Source organism: Mastigoproctus giganteus, chromosome 11 (assembly GCF_048544385.1).
Source record: "Mastigoproctus giganteus isolate SK-2022 chromosome 11, ASM4854438v1, whole genome shotgun sequence".
In the NCBI taxonomy this organism is placed as follows: domain Eukaryota; kingdom Metazoa; phylum Arthropoda; class Arachnida; order Uropygi; family Thelyphonidae; genus Mastigoproctus; species Mastigoproctus giganteus.
This window is the reverse complement of record NC_143585.1, coordinates 52,744,342-52,769,186: the sequence shown is the minus strand read 5'-3', so window position 1 is coordinate 52,769,186 and position 24,845 is coordinate 52,744,342. Positions and strand designations below refer to the sequence as shown.

General features: G+C 37.6%; 1 protein-coding gene across 1 annotated transcript in view; it reads left to right on the top strand.

The window, feature by feature from the left end:
* Dis3 (exosome complex exonuclease RRP44-like protein Dis3) overlaps positions 1-24,845 on the top strand; it is a 219,245-nt gene that overhangs the window by 87,304 nt on the left and 107,096 nt on the right. The window contains exon 7 of the mRNA XM_090385074.1: positions 21,057-21,179. Coding sequence (XP_090241200.1) covers positions 21,057-21,179 — 123 coding nt within the window. The remainder of the gene's footprint in view (positions 1-21,056; positions 21,180-24,845) is intronic.

The window sequence follows — 24,845 nt, the reverse complement described above, 5'->3', positions numbered from 1 at the left end:
AGCTTGCTTTCTTGCATCATATGCCTCTACTAATGCTAATGCTAAAAAACACAAAGAAGATTGCTGCAGAGCAAAAAACAAAACTTGCCATCATGCCTGGAGGCTTGACATCCCATCTCCAACCACTTGATGTCAGCATTAACAAATCCTTCAAAGTTGCCATGACAGATGAATGGAACCAATGGATGAAGTCTTCTGGGGACAATTTGACACCAGCAGGAAGAGTGAAGAAACCAACCATAGGAGAAGTTTGTACCTGGGTGAAAAGATCCTGGGATAATATCAAGATTGAGATCGTTGTCAAGTCATTTAAGAAGTGTGGCATTTCAAATGCTAAAGATGGAACTAAGGACAAGCTAATGGATGGGAGTTTTGACAGTGATGAGGAGTTGTATGAATTTTATGATGAATAAAACTTGAGTTCAATAACTTTATGTAATACATTTTTTTTTTTCAAATTTCAGGCCCCAAAATTAAGGTGCGACTTATACATGGGGAAATACGGTAACTAAAAATAGATTCTGTTTTAGAAAAATATAGATATATCTATAAAAGTTGATTACAAATCCTGAAATGCCCCTAGGAAAGTTTAAAATTATCCCCCTCCCCATTTTCTTTCTTTTTTTTTTTTTTTTTTTGTGAAACCCCCAAACATGGGGGGTATTAGAACCTATAGTACAGCCACTCTGTGGGGACACATTCACTTTGTGAATGTGTGTCCCCACAGAATGGCTGTACTTTGATCTCCCTTTGTGAACTGGGGACACATTCACTTTGTGAATGTGTCCCCAGTTCACAAAGGGAGATTGAAGGGTGACACGAGTAATTACAGTCCAGTTAGTTTAACTTCTGTTCCGGGTAAAATAATGGAGTCACTGGTTGAAGATGCATTGCAGGATCATCTAGACAAAACTGCAGCAATAATTCAGACACAGCATGGGTTTGTTAAGGGAAAGTCTTGTCTGACAAATTTGATAGGCTATTATGATGTGGTTACAAAGGAACTGGATGCAAAAAATAATTTTGATATCATATACTTGGATTTCAGGAAAGCTTTTGACACTGTTGCGCATGGAAGACTACTGTACAAATTGGAGCAGAATGGTATTAAGGGTAAGTTGCTACAATGGATAAAAGGATGGTTGAGTGGGAGAAGACGGAGGGTGGTAATCAATGGGTGCTGCTCTTCGTGGACTGATGTTATTAGTGGAGTCCCACAGGGTTCGGTGTTGAGTCCACTGTTGTTTTGTATATTTACAAATGATATTGATGAAGGTATATCAGGCTTAGTATCAAAGTTTGCAGATGATATAAAGGTTGGCAGGGTTGTTAATGACAGTAATGGCAGTGTGTTACTGCAACAGGAACTAGAAAATTTGGGCAGATGGGCTGAGAGGTGGCAACTGAAGTTTAACATTGAAAAATGCAAAGTATTGCATATGGATAGAAGTAACCCCAGAGAAATGTACCAACTGTGTAGTACTACACTTAAGGTGGTAGAAAATGAAAAAGACCTGGGAGTAATTGTGCAGTCAGATATGAAGTTTTCTGAGCAATGCAGACAGGCTGCCAGGGCAGGTCATGGGGTTTTGTCAATGATATATAGGAATTTTGCTAGCAGGGGCAGGGAGGTGATAATTGTGTTATACAAGGCAATGGTCAGGCCACGCCTTGAGTACTGCGTACAGGTCTGGAGACTTCATTTTAAGAAGGATGTAGATTTACTTGAATGTGTACAGAGAAGGGCAAACAAGATTGGTGAGGGGAATGAATTGATCATCTTGCCAGAAGAGGTTTAAGTTCTGCATATTGCAGCAGCTGCAGACTAGGCACCTCCTAGGTGATCTGATTGAGGTTTATAAAGCCTTGAATGAGTTGAGCATGCTGAATTCTGATGGGATTCTTCGACTTGTTCCGATTACGAACCTAAGGGGGCATAAATTGAAATTGAGGAAGGACAGATGTAGAATAGATGTGTGGAATTGCTGGAACAAACTTCCATCTGTCGTTGTGGAAGTTGATAGGTTAAATAAATTTAAGGAGTAACTGGACAAATATTTAGAGGGGATTGTTTTGCTATATTTATTTTTTTCTTATATATATATATTTTTTTTTTGGCTGATGCTACATAAGCTGATACGCTTGCTTTCTGGCATCACATGCCACTACTACTACACTCCCCCACCTTACGCAATACTCAAATTATGGAAATTCGACTTTACGTAAGTTTTTGCCAGCCTGTGCAAACTTAAAAAAAATCATGGAAATGTATTTTGCATCCCATAGGAATAGATGGGGGTATCCTGAAAATATCGTGATGCGAATCCAGTAACACTTTTTTTTTTTTTTTTTTTGATAATTCATTCCAAGACCTCAGAAGTTCAAATTTTTGGTGTAAACTAAGCTATGTAACTCTCTAAAAGGTCATTTTTATAATGGAAATTGTACTACACTTTCATCGTTATCATACGTTTCATTATAAAAATCAATTTTGAAAGCCTTGGTGATATATTTCTGGAGGTCACTACCATAAAACAATTTGCACTTTCCGGTTTATTGGACTTTTCTGTTAGTACAATCTATTGTAAATGGGTAGTAAACATGATCTTATTGCATTTGCAATAACTGATAACTGGAATTCTGTAGGTTTTTGCATTACAGTATTATGATGAAATGAGTTCCCCTTCACTGAAATCTCAATTATATAAAAAACATAAATAAATTTTCAGAATCTTCTCTTCATTCCTATTTACTTATTATAATGGTGAAGGGAAAGTGGAAGTGCTAGAAAACAAAACAAAATGGATTTAGAAATGAAGATGATTAATTAAAAAGTAAGAAGCAGGACAAAGTCTGTCATCTATTGCATGGAATTAGGTCTCGCTGCTTCAACAGTGAATACTGTTGAAGGAGTAACTTTAAGGGATTTTAAGGGACAGTGCACGTGTAAAAGAACATGTTAAAGGATCAACGCATTTAAGATTAACAGTGATCACAAAACAGCATTCAGATGCTATATTGAAGATGGAAAAGCTATTAATAATATGGATGGAAAATCAGATTCAGAAGTAAGTTCCCCTGAGTCCAATGGCCATTCAAGCAAAAGCAACAAGTATTTAAGGATAAGTATGGCAAACATGAATCCAAGTTCATGGCAAGCGATGGGTGTTTAATAGGTTCAAGCATTGTGCTGGTTTCCAAAACATTAAAGTATGTGGTGAAGGTTGCCAGTGCCGATTCTGCAGCTGCAGAGAAATTTTGTGATGTGTTGGGAAAAAACCCTTCTAAATCTCCACAGCCCTCAACTTCTGCAGCGGCATGCTTTTCAGCTAGAGAGTTAATTCTGGCAATGATGCTTGAAAGGTAAAAACTTGCTGACATTATGCCTGTCTCCTCCCTCTTTTTGTAATTTTTCCTGCGCATGAAATAAAAAAATTGAATAAATAATTCTATTTACATGTTCGTTGAACATTTCTTTTTTTCTTCACTCAAATTTGCTTCAATCAAATTTGCATGTGCTGCATAAGCATTTAGGGAAATTCCAACTTTCGCAGAGATCCACGGAATGCAACTCTTATGTAAATTGAGGAGTGGCTGTACTTAGTGCTGTGCATGGATTGAAGGTTTAGAAGATAAAAAAAGATATTTGTTGACATTAGATTGAAACTTTTGTAGAGTGTAATTTTCATTAAATACATACGAAGGAAGTTTGTTCCAGAAAACGGAAGTTCAATTATTAAATGAGGAAGAAGAAAAGTTAGTTCTGTGAGTTTGAAGTTGGACAGTAAAAGGATGTTGCCTGGTTGCGGCACGTATTCTGACTGGTTTGGAAGAGAGAGTGAGAATTATAGAAGCCAATTCAGAAGAACAGGTGTCCATGGGAGTATCTATAGAATAGGGATACATCAGAAACAGAACATCTATGAGACGGAGAGTGGAGAGACTCTTATAGAGATGAGTCATTCATTAACCTAAATGCTCTCTTCTGAATGGAATCTAGAAGCCCGAGAGAGAGAGAGAGGTTTTTGGGGCACTGCCCCAGATGTTGGAACAACATTCCATGGTAGGGTAAATTTGTGATTTGTACAGAGTAAACAGCAGTTTGGAAGAAAAGTAACATCAAAAATGAAAGAGAAAACCCAGTTTTTTAGATGCAGAGGAAGCAATATTTGTAATCTGCTTATGCCTCCAATATGCTTAGTGCCATATTTCAGGACTTGCACATGGAGGTTATATCCAGGGTTACTAATAGTCCCACCATCATGAAGGTGCAAGCAGAGGATCTGGTTTTCACAGACTGACCAGACATTTTGCCGATATTAGGTCCACTTGACTTGAGTGTCACCCGAATATCAGTGTTTTAGACTCCCAGATAGCAAGCACAGCTTGACATACATGAGAGAGAGAGAGAGAGAGACTGTGACAGTGTCAAGGGCCTCTCTGCATATGTGCAATGTATTTAAGTAATATTAACATATATTATATCTCAAAGTTCCTGTAACTTCTGGAAACATTGGAAATTTTCAGTTTTGAGCCAGTTGAGTTCTGTTGTCTTACTATGATGGTTGGAATGTCATTCATTCATAGGTCTTTATCCAAAGGTTGGGCAACAGTGAAGGCAAAGGCATTATTATTTTATGGAAATTTATTAAAGATAGGAATGAAAATTTCAGCAAAAATCTAGTACCACAGACACCACCTTATGGAATTCTCTCTAAGACAGTTCTTGTGATTATTTTATTGTTAACTACAAAATATGAATTTCTGAAGTAACTGTTAACAAACAGTTGCTTCAGAAAGTCATAACCATGGTCTGCAATATTGAAAAAATTCTTTAATATTGCTGCATTCGAAATCCTCCTGCATTCTTTAATCCCACTGCCTGCAAAGATAAAAACACTATCTTTTTGAGAAGGAAAGTCAATTAAGATAGCATACTTCAAAATTACATTCTTTATTCTAGCTCTGTGTAGGTTAATAAAAACATATCTTTAATTGTCCAAAAAAATTCCTGAATGCTTCACTTGCAGCATTGTGGAGTAAGCAGAATTGAAACAGAAACCAAAACTTTACAAGGGAAATTATATATCTTAGATACATGCTACATTTTTTACAGCAACATAGTTTTCAGGTGGACTTTTCTAATTAAAAATAATCAAATAATGCAGATGAAATTGAAAAGATTTTTGAGGACACATTAAATTTCATACTGACTTGATTTTAATATTTGAATTTAGGGTTTAGGTTTGCACAGGAAACTTGCACAATTAATAGATCTAAAAGCAGCTGAAAACTAGGAGCACCACCTTCAAGTGGCAGTTATTATTCTAAAATAAATATTGTAATGTTAGTGCTATGTCATTTTTTTCGCTTAAAATATCAAAAAAGAGGTTTTTTTTTTTTTTTTTTTTTTGTGTGTTGCATATATAGAGCCGACGTGGCCCAGTAAGTTACTTTATTTCTTGAGAAACCATGTCGGCCACATACGTGTGACGCTATTACGGCATACATATGAAGGTCATTTGTGATTAATTTATTGCACTAATGTCATGTGCTGCAATAAAATAAACTCTCAAACATCGCAATAAGAGTATTGTTAATGATTTTTGGAAAACAAGTTCATTAGCACACTGTATTATCCATTATATTGTGTTGTTTCTCCACAAGTTTGTACAAGTGTGTTGTAAAAAAAAAAATCTAAAAAGTAATGGCGAAAAGAAGAGGAATTGAGAAATTGCTGAAAATCTTAGTAGTAGTTCTGAAGATGAAAAAGAAGTTCAACTCTGATGATTCGGTAAAAGATCCTGACTGGGATATTTCTTAAAATGAAGAAGGAGATACTGAAATACCGGAAAATATTGAAGAAGTGCTTCAAGACTGGATGGCAGAAGAAAACACTGATGAGCAATTTGAAAAGACTGAAGAACCTGAGATTGAAGCAACTGAAACAAATGAAGTTATTGAATGGGCTGAATACGACGAATGCCAAAAAAAGATTTAATTTTACAGGCAAATTGGGACTGCAGATAGATGTATCAAGAAATATTACTCATTTTGAGGCTTTTTCATTATTTTTTTGAGGAAGAAGTCATAAATCTTATTGCAACAGAAACAAACAGATATGCTGAACAGAAAATTCAGAGTACCCGAGCTTCACGTCAGAGTCGTCTAAAAAAATGGTTTCCAATAACTGCTGATGAGCTAAGAAAATTTTTCGGCCTTCTTATGTGGATGGGACTAGTAAGATTGGGCTGTATTGCATCTTACTGGTCAACCAAACCTATCTATAAAAATAACTTAGTAACAAAAATTATGTCTTGCAACAGATTTGAATTGTTGTTGCACCTCGTTCACTTTTCAAGCAATGAAACTACTATTCCAGGGGACAGGTTCAGTAAGATACAACACCTAATAGACTTTTTGCAGCTTAGATATCAGAAAATATTTTTCCCTGACCAAGATTACGTCATTGACGAAACTCTTATTCCTTGGAGGGGCAGGCTGATATTCTGACAATGTATACCAAATAAAGTTGACAGATATGAAATGAAGCTGTTCAAGTTATGTTCCACTGAAAGATGTACCTAGTTAAGATTTTTTCAGGTAAATCTGAAAATTATATAAAATCCGTAGGTTTAGATGCAAATGTCTGCAAAGAATTATTGCAATGATTTCTAAATGAACATTGCACCTTGTATGTAGACAATTTTTATATGATCTACCATCTGTTGTTATTGTTGGTACGTTATAAGCCAGTAAAAAATTTATGCCCACAGAAGTCGTATACTCAAAGCTAAATAAAGGGGAGATGATTGCCAAGGAAGGAAAAAATGGAATTATTGTTCTAAAGTGGTGAGATGCTCGAGATGTGAGATTACTAACAACAAAGCATGCCCCAGAAATGGTTGGTGGACCCTAAACCAGTTAAGGAATACAAAAAAAAAAAAAACCAAACAAAAACCACTTCCTATTCTAGCATATAATAAGGGAAAATTGAGGGGGGTGCTCTAGTCACGGAAGAGAACAGTCAGTGGATTTTTGGCTGCTGTAAAGGGATAAGTATTTTTAAATTTTTACTGTATTCTTCGTTAATTAACATACTACATTGTGTTTTACAGAGATATTAAATAGGTTTAGTAGCGTTCGTAGCTTCTTATTTTGAATTTAACTAGCGATTTTTGGAAGTTACGACTCCCGGTGTTGGCACCAATATTGTTGAACTAACCTCCATATTGTAGTCAATAAGAAATAGTGTAATGTATATATATCTCGAACTGATAGCGTAAAGTATAAATTAAAACTAGATAGCGTAATACGAAGCACTCAATTAGGAAGCTTTTAGCTTATTATAGTATTATCAATTAATTAAATTGTATTTAAACAGAAATCATGACCCAGACTACAGCTGCGAAGCAAAGATCACAGGTTAGCGGAGTGCTGGGACTCGGGGGAGAAGTGAAGGGGGCGATTCTCCAACGCATCACATCTAAACAGTCTCAAAAAATGTGCGAAATGTGAAATGTTTGCTGAACTTTCTAACACAGGACATGATCTAGCCAAGGAGGATACCTTTATGTGTGTGCTAGGTGTCTAGTGTGTCAAGAAATTGGGTGCCAACTCGGCATTCTGATGGGCGTTTAAGAGAGCTTGAGGTGTAGGGTAAATACCCTAGAAGAAATGAATATGAGGGGGCCCATCAAGCTTCCAGCTCAACGGCAGAGCTCACTCTTGTGCACCAGACAACACAGAGGCAATTTCCAAGGCAGAATTCACTGGTCCCAAAGAAACTAGTTATTGTTGGTGACTCTATTGTCAGGGAGAAGAGGAATATACTATGCAGGAAGGATAGGTGGAACAGGACCAGGGTATGTCTGCCAGGGGAAAAAGTTGATGTTGTAGAGCAGATATTATCTTTTAAGAGCACAAAAGGTGATACCGTTGTTCATGTTGGAACTAATGACATTAAGAGTAAGAGATCTGCAGATTCACTCAACAAGTATAGTGTTGAAAAAAAGTTGCGAGTTAGGGTTGAATGTAAAAGTGTGTGCAATTCTACCCAGACACGATAGGAGGGATTATGTGATGAGAGCCTTGTCAATCAATACGGCCCTGTAAAGATTGTGCAAAGCTCAAGGAGTAGAATTTTTTTCAACCTGGTCTGTGCTTGTTGACAGGATAGACTGCTTCTACAGGGATGGGGTACACTTAAATAGAAAAGGTGCAAGAATATATTTGCTGATGCTATCGAAGCAGTGTTAGGTGGGACGGAAAACTGCTAGCTTGGCGGGAATACGTAGACTAAAAGGTTAACAGTGGCTGCAGGTAGAGGCAAAAGTGATTCTTGCACTGCTTCTATTAGAATGAGCAGCAGCCTGGAAAGCACAGCAATGGAGATTTCCAGGACTGCTGGGAGTCATAGTGGAACAAATAAATACATAGGTTGTGTTAGGGTAACTAAGAGTAAAAACAGGTGCATGTACACCAATGCTAGAAATATAGTTAATAGATTTGATGAGCTTGAAGTGCCAGTCAAGACATCAAAGGCAGATATTGTTGTGATATCAGAGACGTAGTGTCACACAGACAAAAGCAGTGCAGAATTAGAATTTGGGGAGTACAATGTGTACAGAAAAGATAGACAGGGCAGGAAAGGAGGAGGGGTTATGCTGTTAGTTAAGAAACATAAAATCTAAGGAAGTGCATCCAGTTGATGTTGGTGGACAATGCAATATTGAGTCTGTTTGGTGTGACATAAGCACTGGGAAAGGAAAAATAAGAGTAGGTGTGTATTATAGGCCTAATCAATTGGATGAGCAGTTGTGCAGAGAAATAGTGGGCCAGTAAATAAGAATGTCTTATAATGGAGGATTTTAACTTTCCAGCTATTGACTGGAACTTGTGGATTGGTCACTTGCATATTAGCAAGACTTTTGTGGATTTATTGGATGACTTATGTACAGCAACATGTTCGAGAGGGAGTAATACTCTTGATCTGATTATCGGCAGTGATTATTCATGCATTAAGAATTTGCAGATAAAAGAACCACTAGATGACAGTGATCACAGTGTAATGCTGATGGGATTCTTCTTCTTGCTCAGATTAAAAACCTGAGGGGGGCATAGATTCAAATTGAGGAAAGACAGTTGTTGAATAGATGTGCGGAAATTTGCCTTTAGCCAGCGGGGAGTTGATTGTTGGAACAGACTTCGATCATTTGTTGTGGAAGTTGATAGCTTAAATAAATTTAAGGCTGAGCTGGATAGGCATTTGGAACAAATGGAGGGATGAAACGGGAGCGTGGTTTTTTTTTTTTTTTTTTTTGGCTGATGCTGCCATAAGCTTGCTTTCTTGTGTCATATGCCAATGCTAATGCTAAAAGCAGGCATTGATCTGTCGGACCAAATTGGTTCGTATGCCATAATGAAATAAAAGGGTACCCAGAAATTAGCAATAGAATATATTTGGTATATCATTTGTCAATGTTTATGTGGTATGAAAGAGTGCCACTCAAAAACAAATAAAAATAAGGCTTTTTTGGGAACAGATAGTTACGGATTTGCTAAATATAGAATGGAAAGAGAAAAGTGAAAAGCCAAAATGTAGTAACACTTATATACTAACTACAAAATTTGACACAAAACACAGGAAAGTTAGAAGAATGTGTGTTTTTTGTTACACAAAATTGAAAGAGTCAGAAGGAAGATCAGTTGCTAACAGAAAGGGAAAAAGAGTTTCGACGTATTGCCCAGACTGTAACACCATAAATCTTCATAATTTTGTAATTGTAAAATTTGTATAGCAAAGAATTTTTGAATAATGACCAGTTACTCACTTATTTTTTCTCATAGCAGCATGCAAATTTCATCACATGTATCACCGAAGAGACATGGCACAAAAATTGGTAAGACTCTTCATAAAATGCATTAGAAAAGGTGTGATGCCTAAGGAGTAGAATAATGCAACCATAGTTTTGCTGAATAAAAAAGGAGATAAATCAGAAATTGGAAATTATAGATCAATTAGCTTGTTATCCCACATCTACAAGTTGTTCACAAGATTAGAAAGATTAGAAAGAATACTTGATGAGAATCAACTGAAAGAGCAAGCTGGCTTTAGGACAGGATTCTCAACTATAGATCACCTTCACGTAATGTCACAGCTAATGGAGAAAGCAAATGAATAGAAAACGCCATTACGCCTGTCATTTGTGGATTATGAAAAGGCATTTGACTCCATACAGCATAAGGCAATGTTTCGTGCACTGGAAAAACAAGGCATAGATACCCCATATATGATGATTTTGCAGAAAATATATAAGAACGTTGCCTCCTTTATTAGACTAGACAAAGGCAGTAGCAAATTTAAATAGAGAAAGGAGTTTGACAAGGAGATACAATATCTCCAAAGTTGTTTTCTGCTGCCCTTGAGGAAGCTTTCAGAAGATTAGACTGGTCGCAGAAAGGAGTCAATGTGAATGGAGAGTACCTAAACCATTTACGATTTGCAGATGACATTGTGGTCATAGGCCAGGATCCCAAAGAATTAGAGGAAAATCTTAATCAGTTATGCAGTTAGTAAGGATTTTGGACTAAAGATGAATATGGCTGAAACAAAAGTAATGATGAACAAGTATGCCCTAGAAAGGTATACAGTAATACCCTGACTTACGCAAACTCAGAGTTACGCGGTTCTTGATTTTTTCGTTTGGCAACACTGCCGCCCACTCTCTTCAAGGTTGTTTTTCATATGTTATCGATATACGGTGCGACGGCGGAGAGTGAGAGTGAAAGATGAACAAAATTCAATTTTGCTGCGCACGAGCTGCACACATACAAGAATTTGTATTCCAACTATCATATTTATGTGTGCGTTCGAATTCGTGCTCAACTTTTGTCAGAAATTACATCGTTTTCATGAGAGAAATGGATCGCGTCGGTCGAACCATATACAGTCAGGCCTCATGTAACACGTGTTTACACTACACGAATTCGATCATACACTATTTATAAATACAGTAACGATATAATATAACACGAACCGAATTAGCTTATGCATGATTCGCCTTTGTGTTTACAAGAAATGGCAGTCAAATGCAGAATCACCCCAACTGAACGCAACACGATAGGAATGAAGAGAAGATTCTGAAAATGTATTTATGTTTTTTATATCAGTGAAGGGGAAACACATTTCACCATAACGTAAAAACCAACACAATTCCAGCTATCGGTATGCAATTAGATTGAGTTTACTACCAGTTTATAACAGATTCCACTAGCAGAAACACAACTGGATTTTTATTGTTTTATGGTAGTAACCCCTAGAAATGTGAGGTGTTAATAGTGTATCTCTGCCTTTATGGTGTTGTTTATTCAGTTGCTACATGCGCGCAGCTCTGTTTATGCGTATCAAGCGTGCCTCCTCGTTTTGTAATTGTGCTTTATTCCCTTAAAAATGAGTAAAATACTTAAAAGGTGTGAAAATGAAGCGTACTGGTGAAGACACTGCAGATTCAGAGAGAAAAAGTAAAGCAATTATCGATAAACAGAGGCGGACTGGGTCAAAAATTCTTACCTGGGAAAATTTATATTGGCCTCATACTATGGTTTATGGCCATAAGCCATACCGGAGTTTCCCCGGTATGGCTTATGGCCAGTCCACCTGTCGATAGAGAAAAAATATGAAATTGTGAAACGCTTTGAGCGAAATGGAAGACCATGTGATATTGCACGTACTACAGGCCTAAATGAGGCAACGGCGAAAAGCACATTACAATTGCTAACTTGACAGGTCTCAGCTCAATTGAAAAGGGCTTAAAAATTTTAGAAAACATACTCTAGCGAAGAACGCGTTATAGCTACAAAGCAAGGAATAAAAAAATTATTAGCTTGCTACGAAGAAAGAAATAACTTTTTTACGTAAGTCATTTATTTTTTTAATACATATTTTGTATTAATATGTATAAAGAACTGCAATTTTATTAATATTTTTCTTCTAAACTAGTGTTTTTGTTAGTCGTTGGTCCCAATTAAACAAAATTTATATGTATTTGTATGCAAAGTTGTACCTCGACTTACGCGAATTCGACTTAAGAGATTTTCATCAGACCCACCTATCGCGTAACTTCGGGGTATTACTGTATAATGATTGAAGGAGCAGTAATTGAAACAGTGGAGTCATATACTTATCTGGGACAAGTCATCAGCTGTAATAATGATAAATAGCTGGAAGTCAAGAGAAGAATAAATTTTGAATGGACATCATTCAGGAAATATAGTCACATACTAAGGAGCAATGTCCCAATTTGTCTGAAACGTGAAACAGTGAACCAATGTATACTACCCACCATAACTTATGGAAGTGAAACTTGGGCACTCACCAAAAGAATGGAAGAGAAGCTGAGAACTACACAGTGAAGAATGGAACAAATTGGGAATCATACTGTTAGATAAGAAGAGAAACACATGGATTAAGCAGCAAACTCAAGTAAAGGACATTCTTATCAAAACTAAAGAACTAAAATGGTCTTTGGCAGTACACATACCTCAAAGACATGTGACAGATGGACTAAGAGAATAACAGAATGGTACCCAAGAGGAGCTAGAAGAAAACCTGGAAGACAACAACGGAGATCGACAGATGAAATTCATGAGTTTGTGGGTAGTAAATGGATGGCCATTGCACAAAACAGAAGGAACTGGAAAGTTGCTGGAGAGGCCTTGATCCTGTAGTGCTTTAGCATTAGTAGAGGCATATGATGCAAGAAAGCAAGCTTATGCAGCATCAGCCAAAATAATAAAAAAACCACTCTCATTTCACCTCTCCATTCATTCGAAATACCTGTCCAGCTGATCCTTAAATTTAATTAGGCTACCAACTTCCACAACAAGGGATGGAAGTCTGTTCCACCAACCAACTACCTGCTGGCTAAAGGCAAATTTCCACACATCTATCCTACATCTGTCTTTCCTCAATTTGAATTTATGCCCTCTCAGGTGATTATTCTGAGCAAGACGAAGAATCCCATCAGCATTGAGCATGCTCAAACCATTCAAGGCTTTATATGCCTCAATCAGATCACCTCGCAGGTACCTAGTCTCAAGACACTGTAATTTGCAAAATTTAAGCCTTTATTCGTAAGAGCAACCCTTTGTTCCATTCACTAATCTTGTTGCCCTTCTCTGTACTCGTTCCAGCATCTCTACATCCTTCTTTAAATGAGGCCTACTGTGTAGTTCTCCAGACCTGTATACAGTATTCAAGGTGTGGCCTGACCATTGCCTTATACAAGGGAATAATCACCTCCTTATCCTTGCTAGAAAAATTCCAGTATATCATTGACAAGACACCATAAGTTACTCTTGCAGCCTGTCTACACTGCCCAGAAAACTTCATATCTGGTGGTAATTGTGCCTGCACAATTACCACCAGTTACTTTTCATTCTTTACCACTGTCAGTGTAGTACCACAGACACATTGCTCTTGGGTTACTGTTTCCTATATGTAGTACTTTACATTTGTCAATGTTAAACTTCATTTGTCACCTCTCAGCCCATCTGCTCAACCTTTCCAGATCCTGTTGCAGCAGCATAGCGTCAGTAGTGTCCTTAACAACCCTGCCACCTTTCTATCGTCTGTAAACTTGGACATTAAGCTTGATATACCTTCATCAATATCATTTATAAATACAGAAAACAACAATGGACCCAACACTGAACCCTGAGGGACTCCACTAATAACATTAGTCCACGATGAGTAGTGTCCATTGATTACCACTATCTGTCTTCTCCCCCTCAACCATCCCTTTATCCATAACAGCAATTTGCCTCCAATGCCACACTGCTCCAATTTGCGCAGCAGTCTTCCATGTGCAACAGTATCAAAAGCCTTTCTAAGATCCAAATATATAAAATCAAAGCTATTCCCTGCATCCAGTTATTTTGTGACTGCATCATATTATCCAATCAAATTGGTCAGGTAAGAATTTCCCTTAACAAAACCATGCTGTGTCCGAACTGTAACTGAAGCCTTGTCTAGATAATCCTGCAGAGTTTCTTTAACCAGTGCCTCCATTAATTTACCTGGAACAGAAGTTAAACTCACATGTCTATAATTACTTGTGTCAGCCTTTGATCCTCATTTGTGAATTTGGGTCACATTTGCACAATCTCCAGTGTATGGATACCTTACCTGAGTCCAAAGAAGCTCTCATAATTATGGCTAAGGGTTTGCTTACTTCCTTTGCTGCCTCCTTTAATATAACTGGATAGATCCCATCCACCCCGAGTGCCTTTTTTATGTTTATCCTCAACAATTTATCCTCCACTTTCCTCTCAGTTATTACAAAATCATCTAGCTCACTTCCAGAGTTTAACTCACCTCTGGCATTCTCCTCCCAGAATAACTCCTCATGTGCGAATGTAGATGCAAAATACTCATTTAGTTTGTTAGCCACCTGAGCAGGATCATCAACAGTTGAACCATCAATATCCAGTGGACCAATCTGATTCATCCCTTTCCTTCTAGAGTTTACATAGGTAAACTCTCGAAGGAAACTCTTTGTTGTTTTTCTTTGCATCCTTTTGCCAAAGATTTCTCATAATCTACCTTTGCCTGCCTGTTCTCCTTTGTGACTTGGTTACCGACCAGATTATATCTATCATAGGCTTCTGTGTCACATGTTAATTTATATTTATTCCATGCATATTTCTTCTCTGCGATGTCTCATTAGTTCATCTGACATCCATTTAGGCCTAAACCTTGAACAATATTTCTTAGTTGGTATGTAAAATAATAGTAGCTTCCAAGATAAATTCTTTGAATGCTTCGCATTTTGAATTTGCTGTTGGTAACATCATCAGTTGGTCCCACTGTATAGAATTTAAATACTGTCTCAGACAATCGGAGTCGCCTTTACGAAAGCAAAAACCCTTCCCTTTACCCCTGATAGTAGTTACCTCTTTGAGTAAATCCCACTTCAGCACACTGTGGTCACTGCCACCTGGTGGTTCCTTTATCTGCAGATTCTTAATGCATGAAGAATCACTACTAATAATCAGATCAAGAGTATTACTCTCTCTAGTTGCCTCCCGAACATCCTGATGTAGAAGACAATCATCCAATAAATCCACAAAAGCCTTGCTGGTGTGTGAGTGACCAACCCACAAATTCAGTCAATATCTGGGAAATTAAAATTTCCCATTATAAGACTCTCTGATTTACTGCTCCACTCTATTTTCCTGTGCAGTTTCTTATTATACTCATCAGAGTCATTAGGCCTATAGCACACTCCTACTCTCAGTTTTTATGTCACACTAAACTGACTCGACACTGCACTGTCCAGCGATGGCGACTGGCTTCACTTCCTTCGATTTTATGTGTTTCTTAACTAATAGCATAACCCCTCCTTCCTTCCTATCCTGTCTAGTCTTTCTGTACACATTGTACTCCCCAAATTTCAGTTCTGCATTCCTTATATCTGTATGACTCAACGTCTTTGATATCCCAGCAATATCTGCCTTTGATGTTTTGAGCAATACCTCAAATTAATAAAATTTATTTACCAAACTTCTAGAATTGGTGTACATGCAAGTATACATGCACCTGTTCCTATTCTTAGCTACCCTAACACAACCCATGTGTTTACTTGTACTGCAATGACTCCCAGCAGTCTCTGAAGTACCCTGCATCTCGTTTTCCTGGCTACTGCTCATTCCAATAGAAGCAGTGCAAGAACCATTTTCACCTCTGCTAGTGGCTACTGCTAATCTTAGTCCTTGTATACCCCCACCAAGCTAGCAGTTTTCTGACCCACCTAACACTTCCTCGATAGTATCAGCAAATATACTTGCACCCTTTCTATTTAAATGTATCCCATCCCTGTAGAAGCAGGCTCTCCTCTTAACAAGTACAGACCAGGCTGGAAAAAATCTTACCCCTTGGGCCTTGCACAGTCTTTCCAGGGCCGAATTGATCGACAAGGTTCTCATCATATACTCCCTCCTATCGTGTCTGGGCAGAATTTGCAGACAATTTCAAATTCAACCCTAACTCACGGCTTTTTTCAACAGTGACCTGTACTTGTTAAGTAATTCCATCGGTCTCCTACTCTTAATATCATTAGTGCCAATGTATACAACAATATCACCTTTTGTGCCTTTAAAAGGTGATATCTGCTCTACAACGTCATGAACCTTTGCTCCTGGCAGACATAATCTGTTTCTGTTCCACCTATCCTTTTTACATACCATGTTCCCCATTTCCCTGACAGTAGAGTCACCAACAACTAGTTCCTGTGGGACCAATGCATTCTGCCTTGGGGGTTGCCGCTGTGCAAGCTCTGGCGTTGATGTGGTCAGCTGAGAGCTTGATGGGCCCCTCAATTTAGATCCTTCGAAGGCATCCACCCTGTCCTTCAAGCTCTCGTATAGGCCCATAACAACGCTGAGTTGTCACCTGATCTCCTTACATCGCACACACACACACACACACACAAAGACATCCACCCATGGCAATGTCATGTCCTGTACCCAATTGCTCTACAGATTCAAGCAAGCAGTGCATTTTAAAAGGCTGTGATTCAGAGTGCAACTGCCCCACTCAGTACTCCCCTTAGCCACAGCACTTCCATTAGCTTGAGCCTTTTGCTTTGCTGCTCTGGTCTGTGTCATGATTTTGATTTAATTTCAACAAAATTTCAATTTTTGTACAAAATTATAATCCTAAACTTGTATCCCAACACAGTTATAACACTATATATCTACATATATTTTTCAGTATCATGTATTATCTACGAGTTCCGTTTATATAACTGCCGTATCAAGTTATGTATTAATTAATTATGTTACGTTTGTAAAATCTAAGTCATTATATGTATTTAGTAAAAAGTACAATTTAATTGACAATGAAATTTAACAAGATTAATAGATTTTACTGATTAATTGACAATATTATATAATATATACTGTACTAAGCTAACGCTATCTAGTTCGGGATATAACGTATCATATAACAATGGCGGCAAGTTACGAATGGTGAATCTACGGATACTTAAGTATTAAATTAACTTCCAAAATCTCGCTGTCTCAATTCAGAATAAACCAAGGATCTTGACTAGGTCTATAAGCTACTTATAGAAAATAATTTAATATAACAATTGGTTAATAAAGAGGCCAAATATGGCTAAAAAACTTTCCGTTCATCGGAGCTGCAAAACTTGTAACATGTGGGTTATATACCCTTTCCGATACTAAGTAATATACATACAAAATCTCTATTGAAGTTTTAAACTTCAAACAAAGTATCATAACTAGGAATATAAAGCTACTCTAGAAAATAAGTTAATGTGCTAATTTAATCTAATAAAACAGAAAAAACTTCTCTATTTCCAGGACCAGTCAAAACTTGATAAAATTGTTAGTGGCTGATGATGATGATCACCAGAGGCCACGCTTTTAAAAAATAATGCAAATTTCCAACAGTCGTCGGCAATATATGTACAACACAGCACTGTATACAGAGTGATTCACTACCAGTGCGACAAACTTGCAGGAGGTGTAGGGGGCACAAAGACAAATCGGAATCGCATAGAATTGCAGGGTCCGAAATGCCTTCGTCATGCGGTAGAGGACGTTGAACAGGCGGTCGCGTGGACAGCGATCCCGCTGGAAGTCAGCATTTGCGAACCGTTTCTGTTGAAGAAACCAAGTAGCAAAAGTCCTCCGGAGTGGATAATCCGCAGGCTTCAATGATTGGACGTGTTGCAGATGGTATTAACTCATTTGGTTTGTTGACAGTATCCTCCATACAGTGGATTGGGAAATACCCAGTCGTTGACTTATCGCTCAAGTACTCGTACTCAGATTGCCTTCTGCAAGACGTAGGACATTCTCCTCATTGTCTGACGTCCTCGTCATTCGCTCTCGATTTATGGTACCTCTCGTGAAACAACCAGTCTCACGTAACCTTCTGTGCACACATGCGAAAATCGTATGATGAGGAGCATGCCTGTGCATGAAACGTTCCTGGTACAGGTGCAGAGCGGTGCGCCCATTACAGTCCACAGCTCCATATGCGAGGTGCATGTCCGCCAGTTCAGCGTTTGAATATTCGTCCATCCTACTGCCTCGGGAACCGGTTCGCAAATGCTGACTTCCAGCGGGATCTCTGTTCACGCGACCTCCCGTTCAACTTCCTCTACCGCATGACGAAGGCATTTCGGACCCTGCAATGCTATGTGATTTCGATTCGTCTTTGTGCCACCTACACCTCCTGCAAGTTTGTCGCACTGGTAGTGAATCACCCTGTATATCTCTGACACTAATGGTGTCAGAGATATATACAGCCGACATGTTAAGGTATGACACTGTGAACTCATGGCTGAACATTCGATGTAGACATAAAGTACTACACATTTTATTTGACCATAGTTCAAATTCACATGATTGTAAACTGGCGCCTCTGTAGCCAGGTGGGAAGAAGCAGCAGTGCGTAGCACATGCTTCTTGATTAAACCGGGGTTCCAGCCCGTCATCACCAAATATGGAGGATCCGGAAAGGTCAGGGAATGACCACTGCATATCCCTGGAGCAATATGGCCTTAGTTGCTAATGCTCCTAAAAAACCAAATAACAACCAAACAAACATGATTGTAAACTAATTATGATTGAAGTTAATTATAATTTTGTCGTCAGAATGACCTACTTGTAAATTCCTTTGATCTTTATGATCTCTTTCCTCAAAGGGAAGAGATTTTAGGATGTTGAGTTTTCAGCTTGGCAAAGAGGAAGAAGCCTGTTGTGCTAGATTGGCAGAGCAGGGTGAATGGTTGATCTCTACAATGCCATGTTTTGCCAGAAATGTCTTCACAACAGGTTCAGAATAGGGAGGAACATTGTCATGCAACAAGAACTGGCTGCTTTCTCTTGAAATTGTGTCCTTACACAGGAAATACAGCATTGAATCTCTCCCTTTCGGGTATGAATTCCTTGTGAATCACACCCTGATTGTCAAAAAGCATGATCAGCATTGTCTCTTGATCCTGGACATCTCTAAGTGAAACATTGTGAACCTCTATGATGATTTTGAAGTCCACTGCATGCTCTGACACTTCATCTCTGAGTCATACTGAAACACCCAGCACTCATCTCTAGTGGAAATACAGCTGAGGAAATTAGGACAAGTCTGAATGAAGTCTTCTCATGATGATACTCTTTGCTTCTAATCATCCATGAGGCTGTGTGGCACAGATCTTTCTTTTCCCTAAATCTTCAAGCAGAATTTGATGAATCATCTCCTTATTCATATCCACCTCATTGGCCACCATTCTGAGGGTCAAACGATGATCACTTGCCAGAACTTCCCGAAGTTTTTATTATTATTAGTAGGTGGCATATGATGCAAGAAAATAAGCCTTGCAAAAAAAAAAAAAAAAAAGAAAGAAAGAAAACCCCTCTCATATCACCTGTCTGTCCGCTCCTCCTATAACTTGTCAAATTCTTTTTTGAATTTATTCAAACTGCCCACTTCCACAACACCAGATGGAAATTTGTTCTAACAATAAACTATCTTTCTGCAATTTGAATTTATCCCCCCCCCATAGTCTGAGCAAGAGGAAGAATGCCATCTGCATTGAACTTTCTAAATTCATTCAAATCCTTAAACACCTTAATTGAATTACATTGCAGGTGCTTAGTCTCCAGACAGGCAAGATCTGAAGCTTGGTTAGACCGCCCTTTCGTTCCCTTCAGCAACTTTGTCCTTCTCTGAATCTGTTCCAACAGGTCTACACTCTTCCAAAAATGAGGCCTCCAGACCTTTATGCAGTTCTCAAGATGCTACCTAACCATTGCTTTATACAATGGGATAACAACTTCCTTACCCCTACTAGCAAAGTTCCTTATGTCATAGACAAAACCCCATGAACTTGTGTAACCCTGTCCTCATTTTGAGAGGTTGATGGATGTCCACTTTTTGAGCCATTGCCAATATCCTTGTGTCCATTTTTGAACCACTTATTTGAATTTTATTACGTTTCATTACCATGAATAGATTTTAAGTTTTTATAACATTCCATGTGTTTCTGTTGTAATTTTCTCAGTTTAAAGTAAAATTTGATATTCATTCATTACTCCATTGCAAAATCGTGACACTGAATTAACAGTACTAACGAAATTGGTTGTTACCTGCAACTTGCCAGCCTGCTCAATAATAATTGTACCATCTGTTAGAGGAAGTTTGAATTACAGCATCCACTTATTTTCAAACTCATCAAAAATGATGACAACAGCGTAAATCTGGGAATTTTATTGCACATCTTGTATGTATCCTTAACATAATATTATATCTATTACAACATTCTTAAACTATAAAATATAGGCGTAAAGACACCATAGCGAACTCATAATGAAAAACTACATAAGTAGTGTAAATATTTGTTATTTGGTTTTTAGGAGCATTAGCAATTAAGGCCATATTGCTCCGAGAATATGCGGTGGTCATTCCCTGACCGGGGTTCGATCCCGTAGTCACGGGCTCGAACCCCGGTCTAATCAAGAAGCGTGTGCTACGCACTGCCGCTCCTGCCCACCTGGCTACGGAGGTGCCAAGTAGTAGTGTAAAGGCATCAATTTAATTGTATTTCATATTTGACTACCTTCACAACTAGTTACCATGTATTGGACTACCTCAAATAAGTAATGCTTCAGTAATAGAGAAGACTATTGTTACTTATTCTCAGTGGGCACCACCATCCAGATGGTACCGTTTCAAGGCTTGTTGGCCTATCCTCGGTGGGTGGGCAGGTACCCTGGTGTTGCAATCATGCCAACCCAGTTGTGAAGCTATTTCCACAATATGAGAGATGCCCAAAGTGTGCATGGTAATACTTAAATAAAATATAAATGCTCAAGGCATAATAGATTGAGTTTAAAATACATTATAGTGTTTTTTTTTTTTTTTTTCAAGTGTTTATTTAAGGGATTCTGATTATCTTTTGTTTAATTATGTGATTAACTTACTTGCATGTAAAAAGTCTAAAAAGGACTAAATTATCTTTAAGGAAAAGATCTTGAAAACGAAGAAGCCAAAGTCAGTTAAAATCCCAACAGGAAAAATTGTTGGAATTGTGAAACGAAGTTGGAGGCCTTATTGTGGAATTTTGCAAGCTTCATCCATTAAAGAGGTGTGTATTTTTTAATAACCTATGTTTTTTTTTTTTTTTTTAAATTTATTAGACCTTATAAAATGATTACTGCAATATTACATGCAGAACAGTTTAACAGCTGGCTATCAAAAGAAATATTTTTCTCAATTTCTGAGACAATTATATGGTTCTGTGAATGTGTAAGGTAAAACTACCAAAAATGAAACCAAACCATTGGAATTCTGCTGAAGGTTATTGATTGTTACGGTGCAGTGGCTGTCTCAGTGTGCTGGTTGCCACTGTGATAATCAGTACATTCAAGTGAGAGGGGACTGCAGTGGGTTGCAGTATTTTTTGGGCTCTATTAAGTGGAGAGATAGCTATATTGCTTACAAGTTCATTCTGAGAAGTATTCAGACATTTGTTTAAGTGAATAAGTTCTACAAAAGAAATATAAAGGAAGGTTAAGAGTCCAACTGAGCAAAAGAAAAAAGCATGGGACATTTGTAGTCTATCATGTGACCGATATAATATGACTGTTATGAGCATATGTATAACAAAACTGCTTATGAGATGAGATAGGCAAATATAGCTAAGAATAGGGAGAATTCCAGTTGTATGTGAATGCAGAAAATAAGAGAGTGGAATTTAAATTTGTTTTTTTTTTTTTTTTTAATGCATGATATTTACATCTGAATGATTGCTCCAGTCATGGGGGGTGCAGTGATAAGGTGACCAATTGCTGTAAAATAAGTTATCTGGAAGAAGAAGAAGATGTAGATCTGCTGGGACAGGTCCAGTGAAAAGCAATGAGACTGGTGAGGGGAACACAAGGGTGCTCTTACCAAGAAAGTCTTTATTTATGCAAATTTCAGCATCTGGAGACTAGGTACCTGCGAGATGAACTGATTGAAATGTTTAAGGCTTTGAATCGATCGAGAAAGCTCAGTGCTGATGATGTACCTGTGGTGGACTGCACATGAGGAGACATAAATTCAAATTGAGGAAGGATGGTTGCAGAGAATAGATGTGTGGAAGTTTGCCTAGCAGGTGTTGATTATTGGAACAAACTTCCATCTGCTATGGAAGTGGATAGTTGGAATAAATTCAAGGAAGAACTAGACAAACTATTGGAAGCAGTGGATGGGTGATGTGGGATGGTTTTTTTTTTTTTTTTTTTTTTTTTGATGCTGTATAAGCTTGTTTTCTTTGGTAATAATACCAAAACAGAATCAAAAATAATTAACATGCTGTTTTGATTAGTCTTAGTAGTTTCAAAAGAAGCTGTTATTTTGCAACTTCTACAGTTTTTCAGTTCAGGTGGGCCTCGATTAACGCGATTAATTCATTGCGCAAAACGGAAACGCCTTAATTGAATATCATAACCAATAGGAAAAATTATAATTGGTCCTTGACCTTCTGGAATGTCCATAAAGAATTTTAAAAATACCTTTTAAATAACTTTTTAACTGTATATATAATGTAAAAGATAATGAAAATAATTATGGAATTAAATGTTTATTGCATAAAACAGCGGTTCTTAAACTGTGCGCCGCGGAATATTTAAAATTTTTGAGGGAAACACAGCGACACTCGACATCTGTCGGACACCGCGCGTACTACTAGCTCGAGGTAGTTCACAGTTTCAGCATTTCTTATTAAGTTGTTTGGACCTAACTACTAAACGAAACTGTTGGGTATTTCTTTTGGTTTGGGTGCACCTTGAAAAAATTACTGAAACATTAAAGCCGCCATGAACCGAGAAACTTTGGGAACCTCTGACATAAAATACACAATGAAGAAATTACTGTTGCAGAAATATTTGAACAGTGTTGACTTTCTCTTTTCATCTCTTTCTTTCTCAATTTCCGATAGCCAACAACAATCTTCTCTGGGCCCTGGCGAAATAAATATCGCAGAGAACATCAAACCTTTTGTTTGAGGTTCTATGCGATACGAAAGATTTCATCTAATTCTTTTACTGTTATCTCCTTCGCGGTAACATTTTCATCTGGCTCATTTAAAAATTTGAATTTTTAAATGCAAATCTACATTGACTTTATTAGTAGGAGATAAACACATCTTCTTCCTATGGTTGATGGAACACACCGAGGCAGGCAGCAGGCAAACGTTTGTTTATTGACCGTACGACTCGCGGTAAACTTAATGTGTGATTCAAATCTTTTTCAACTATCGCATAAAAAAAAAAAAAAGATCGCGTTAACTGGAAATTTGCATCGTGTAAAGTGAAATGTGGTATCATTTTTCAAATAGCGTTAACTGAATATTGCGTTAATCGAACTCGCGTTATGTGAGGCCTAGCTGTAGTTAATAATACAATAATTGTGACAAGCCATTTATGAAACACAGCCTATTTGATTTCCATCCTTTGGTGGAGATGACTATCTGCGTGGTCCACTTCATGTGGTGACAGCTGAAATATTGAAAATTGGCTCAGTGCTGATGATGTACCTGTGGTGGACATGAGGAGACATAAATTCAAATTGAGGAAGGATGGTTGCAGAGAATAGATGTGTGGAAGTTTGCCTAGCAGGTGTTGATTATTGGAAGCAGTGGATGGGTGATGTGGGATGGGTGTTTTTTTTTTTTCTTCTTTGATGCTGTATAGCTTGTTTTCTTTGGTAATAATACCAAAACAGAATCAAAAATAATTAACATGCTGTTTTTATTTTTATTAGTCTTAGTAGTTTCAAAAAAAGCTGTTATTTTGCAACTCCTACAGTTTTTCAGTAGTTGATAATACAATAATTGTGACAAGCCATTTATGAAACACAGCCTATTTTATTTCCATCTTTTGGTGGATATGACTATCTGCATGGTCCACTTCATGTGGTGACATCTGAAATATTGTAAATTGGCTCAGTTCCTGTGTGCGCATGATGGCATTTCAAAATGTTGTGTACCCTCAGAGATTAAGGATATGGAATCATCTCGATAGCAGTGTTATCCTTAATGGACCACTGCAGAAGAGAGGTCTTGCCTGAGTAATTTGGCATTTATTATGACAAGTTATGAAACAGCCAAATGGAAGTTGATATGCTTCCTTGTGGCAGGCTGTTTTATAAACTGAGTAAATTGGAATTACTGTTAGGATCTGTCATTGTGTCATTCAAAGTTTGCTGATGATTTGGACTTAGGAAGGGTAGTTAAAAACCAAAACTAGCCCGTACTGCTTTAAAATGGGAAGCTAGTGGGAGTCAGAAGTGTTCAAAACTGCTAAGTGGATTTTCTTTGAAATTATTGTTTTTCTATAACTTTTGATTTAAATTTAGTTGTATAGCATCATTTGTGTTTTTCTGATTAATCTGATGTATTTATTCTTTACTCGGCTTTGTATTTCCATAAAAGTATCGGTAAGGGAATCAAATGCACATGTTACAAGTAGCAACTCCACTGAATGAGAAGTTTTTTAGCCATATTTAGCCGCTTTATTGACCAATTGTTACATCAAATTATTTTCTATAAGTGGCTTATACACCTAGTCAGGATCCTTAGTTTATTCTGAATTGAGACAGCGAGATTTGGAAGTTAATTATTACTTAAGTGTCCGTAGATTTACCACTGTTATACGACATAACGTTACATCCCGAACTAGATAGCGTAAGCTTAGTATAGTCCAGTATATAATATAATATTGTCAATTAATCAGTAAAATCTATTAATTTTGTTAAACTTGGTTGTCTA